At 41.3% G+C, this 4,437-nt stretch overlaps 1 protein-coding gene across 1 annotated transcript in view; it reads right to left on the reverse strand.

Moving 5' to 3' along the window:
* Positions 1-2,238: 2,238 nt before the first annotated feature.
* SEL1L3 (SEL1L family member 3) overlaps positions 2,239-4,437 on the reverse strand; it is a 77,484-nt gene continuing 75,285 nt past the window's right edge. The window contains exon 24 of the mRNA XM_019526566.1: positions 2,239-2,683. Coding sequence (XP_019382111.1) covers positions 2,523-2,683 — 161 coding nt within the window. The 3' untranslated portion in view covers positions 2,239-2,522. The remainder of the gene's footprint in view (positions 2,684-4,437) is intronic.

The raw sequence follows: 4,437 nt of genomic DNA on the forward strand, positions 1-4,437 counted from the left end.
CTAAGCCCTGCCCACTCAGTACTGCACCAAACACTGACGATTTAGGAAAAGTAAAGAGTTTGAACTGTTTCCCAATGTAACTCTTGGCCTCACCTAAGGTTGGCACTAGACCATGCATGCAGGGTTTCTTCGAGTCACTTTGGACACCTCCCAAACTGTATTCTCTGCCCAGTTACTTAACATATGTGCCTAAGTGGGAATAAATGGGAGGGGCAAACATAGTTTGCTGGCAGTGGTCCTGGAGTCAGGAAGGAGATTGTGCAGATGTGCCCACTAGGGGCGTGCGAAGCGGGCCCTATTCAATTTGGGTTTGGCTCAAATCAGGGACAGTGATTTGATTCATTGATTTGGATTGCTGTCCCCAGTTCGATTCAGCCGAATCTGAAGATTTGATGCTGATTCAGAGAATCAGCGATTCAGACGTAGACACAGCTTTAAAAGTTTTCTGTACATACCTTGAGGTAGCAGGCATGGCTCATGATCGCTGTGATGCTGGGGCACATTGGAGTGTCCCACAGGAGTGCAGGGGGCCCTTCATGTGCTCAGTGGCGAATCCAGAAATGTGCTTCTGGTCCACTTCCGGGTCCAAAAGTGCTTCTGGTCCACTTCCGGGTCTGCCAGGGAGCGCGCCATCAGCCTCCCCAGCTCGGCAATCAGCCACAGGGGGACCCTGGGTGCCCCCCCAGACCCAGGAGGTACCAGTTGTCAAGCCAGAGGGGTCTGGGGGAGTCTCCCAGCACGCTCCCTGGCAGACCCGGAAGTGGACTGGAAGTGTTTCTGGTCCATTTCCAGGTCTGCTGCCGAGTGTGCTGGGGAGCTCCCCATGCTTCTGTGGGACGCTCTATGTGCCCCAGCTTCGCAGCATTCACGAGCTGCCTGCTAGCTAGAGGTACGTAGAAAAAAACATTTAAAAGCCCTCTCTCTTTCTGAATCTTCAAATCTTTCTGAATCAGTTGAGAGGGTACAGATTCAATTCGGATTCAGAGATTCAGCCACTGAATTGGGCCCAATCGAATCAGGGACAGAAGCTTCGCACAGCCCTAGTGCCCACTGTGGCCCTTCCATGTCTTTTTTGTAAGGAAGCTACTCCTTATCTGCTGTGTGTCTCCTGGGCAACTACCCAATGATTTCAAAGCAAAAGGCTGGTAGCTGGGCCTCCAGTCTTTTGCTTTGAAGAGTGTGTCCAAGAACATGTCCATACTTACAAGAGTTTGCTGGTAAACCCTCCTCTTGGAATCACAACTTATGCTCAAGTCATGTCAAGTCAATTCTTTAGCCACTGTGACTGTTGGGGCACCTTAGATGCTTTAACAACCCTTCTCCACTCTGCCCTGTGCTTGGCTAGCCCTGCGCACTCTGTCCGTTAAAGCCCCAGCTTGCCAGCTCTTCTTGGGTCTACCTCTTTTTTCCCTCCCCAGCACACTGCATTATGGTGTTAGATATGCTTATGCTAGCAACTTATGCTAGTAAGATTTATTTTGCTGATGCAGTTGAAACCAGTTTTCTGAATGGAATAAGCTTGATTGGCCAAAGGATTATTTTTCTGGCACACCTAAGTATGTCAGCACAGGTACTTGGGGCAAACTTAGAAATGCCATGAAACCCAAATATGCTGACAATGGAAACCCCTTTGATGACCCCTGGCAGCCATCCAGCCTGAACTTGGAACTTGGATCAATGACAAAAGCCAATCTTGCTGCTATGCGTGAATGCCCTCAGCATGTCTGGAGCACACCTGGGGACTACTGATTGCAAGCTCAGGAAGTCAGTAAGCAGGAGCCCCACAACTTCCTGTTCTAGATTTTCAGACCTTCTTCAGGCCTCTTCCCATCTCTACTGGTCATAATGAGAGCCAAGTCAAGTCCAGAGGGAAAGACAAATACACAGCAAACTAAATTCTACAAGGGAGCCATTCAAACAGGAAATAAATTGTACAATGGTCACAAAACGAGTTTTAGATGGGAGAAAGGAAATTCTTCTGGCTTAAGCTAACTGAAGACAACCCTCAGGTTTGACCTAAATATCAGTATGGACATGCCACATTAAGATTTTGGCTAGCATACGATGTCAGTAAGGAATGTGATTCTTTATTCGCATTCCTACTCCCTTTAACTGTGCTGGTATGACATTTGTGCAAGATGCATGCTGTTTGATTAAAATACTAGATCCTAGGGTGAAATCTTGGCAGTGGGAACTTTGCCATTGATTTCAGTATGGCTGGAATTTACTCATTTTTTCTGTTCTAGCTGAAAATAAGACCATACAATATATTTACTTACACAGTGTAAGGAATTTTTCAGGATATATTCTTTGTTTGGATTTCTTAAAATTCTCACATTTTTTAATGAGAGATAAATAAGATCAGCTGATTTGTCTCAAAGTAAGTAAAGGAGGTGTTAGTCCATGAAGTGTATCATTAAAACCATTCAATACAGTTTTGAATTTCTAGCTTTGTAAACACTCATCATGTCCATAACTTTGTAATGTTTGTTTTAGGATTTTAACACCTTAAGAATTACACCTTAGCTGATCAAAACAGGATGTGGAGGGTTTAACTCTTGCTCTGCTAAATTGTTTGTGAGAGTAGATTCTTCTTGCTCTGTTGATGTTGTATCATCGGCATTTTCTGTGGAAGAAAGTTCATCTGAAGACTGTTCTTGCCTTTGTGCATGAGAATCGCTGGCTTTAGAAAAACACCAAAACAGAATATTGAAATTTAGTATAACTCATTTTACTTCATTCTCTAAAAATAATAATGTTGTCAGTGTTTGCCCACTCTATGAAGATTAAAAGATAACTGTTTTAAGTCTGCAAGAAGCTACAATGGAATGAACACATTATGTCCATCACTTGCCCACATTCCAATTTTTTGGTCAAAGTTTCAGTCTCGTTTTTAAAATGCAAGCTTGCCTGTGGTCTCAAATTAGTATTTTTATTTGTGGTTGATTGTGCTGTACTCTTCACCTTTGGTGACTGACAGATCATTAGCTATTATATATTGTGATTTTTTTCCCCACTAGAACACATTTTTCTCTGTGATATTACTTGAATCAAAAAATAAGATAAAAGTCATTTTAGATGACAGTCCTAAGAGACTAAAGTGTGACATGTTTTCTCCTTTCTCCTTATCAGAAAAGAGAACACTGCACAGGATTTTCCAGTCCTCCTGATCTATTTTCAGCTATACAAGCTCTGCTTCAATTGATACTCAACTAGTATAAGGTCACTGAAGTATCTTACACATGCAGAGTAAATTAGAGCTGCTACTCAACCACTATTATGCAACTGGCTGGCTGTACCCACCTCTCTGCATTTGAGTACAGGTATACAGCTCATTGCATCTGGTATCTAAAGTCAAAGTCACCTAAAATCAAACTCATCAGTGATTACTCAGGCAGTACTACATGCTGGGAGATATAAGAACTATAAAGGAAATAATCTTTTTTTCCATTATCTCTCAAAGTTAATGCTATACTAAGAATCTCTTTTATCTAACACAGTTGGTCAGATATTAACAGGTTTAAACAAGCCATCAGTTTCAGGCTTTATTCAGAGCTCAGTAACAAATGTAAGGGTCAAGGAATTACTTACATGTTAAAAAGGCTTAATATATAGGGTAATGTGGGAGAGAGAACTGATCTCGGCTATCAACCTAATTATTTATGTGAACCTTGAAATAAAGGTTGGATTAAAAATCCCTTTGATTGCTGCTTAATTTGATGCTAACTTCATGTTTGACATGAATTAGAAACATGAAAAATACTAAACTATTTCATTGAGGGGGTGTTTTATTTCTATTATACTAATTTACTTTAATTTTCACGGTATGATCTATATCTGCAAACAGGAGGCAAGATATTGTTCACTAGTATGATTTCAAGAGAAGGAAAGACATCAGAGATAGGAAAGAAATATTCATGAGGCTGAATGGACTGACTTATAACGTAGGAGTAAAGAGCTAAATGCAACACAATACAACATAATGCAATATCATTTTGATAAGCAATAACTAAGCAGGGTGGAACATAATGTAGGCAGAGATAATGATGGAGATAAACTGGATGTGATTAGGGCTATTAAAATTGAGAAGAAGCTAAAGAGACTGTAATTGTTCCAGTAAATCTCATTATTGTCTGTTTTCAGATGTTTTCTTGTTTTTTTTTCAGTCTCCCAAGGAGAGTGGCAGTGGATCATTTAGAGCATTTCAAAGCAGGCTGGACAAAATACTTCAGACAAAAACGTGAAAAAATTACTGTAACAGAGTGGGGAATTATGACACAATCTCCATTATAACTGCCCATATGCATGCTTCTACTCTGTGGTAAAAAGAGAGCCTCTCACTGAGGGGCAAGCTACCATGGTGTAGCATTCATGTTTTAGGATCAGTGCACATGTGGCAGCTGAAATGCTGTAGGTCCCTGTCATCATTTGTCACAG

Source organism: Gavialis gangeticus, unplaced genomic scaffold (assembly GCF_001723915.1).
Source record: "Gavialis gangeticus isolate Ggan-Ray unplaced genomic scaffold, GavGan_comp1, whole genome shotgun sequence".
Lineage (NCBI taxonomy): Eukaryota > Metazoa > Chordata > Crocodylia > Gavialidae > Gavialis > Gavialis gangeticus.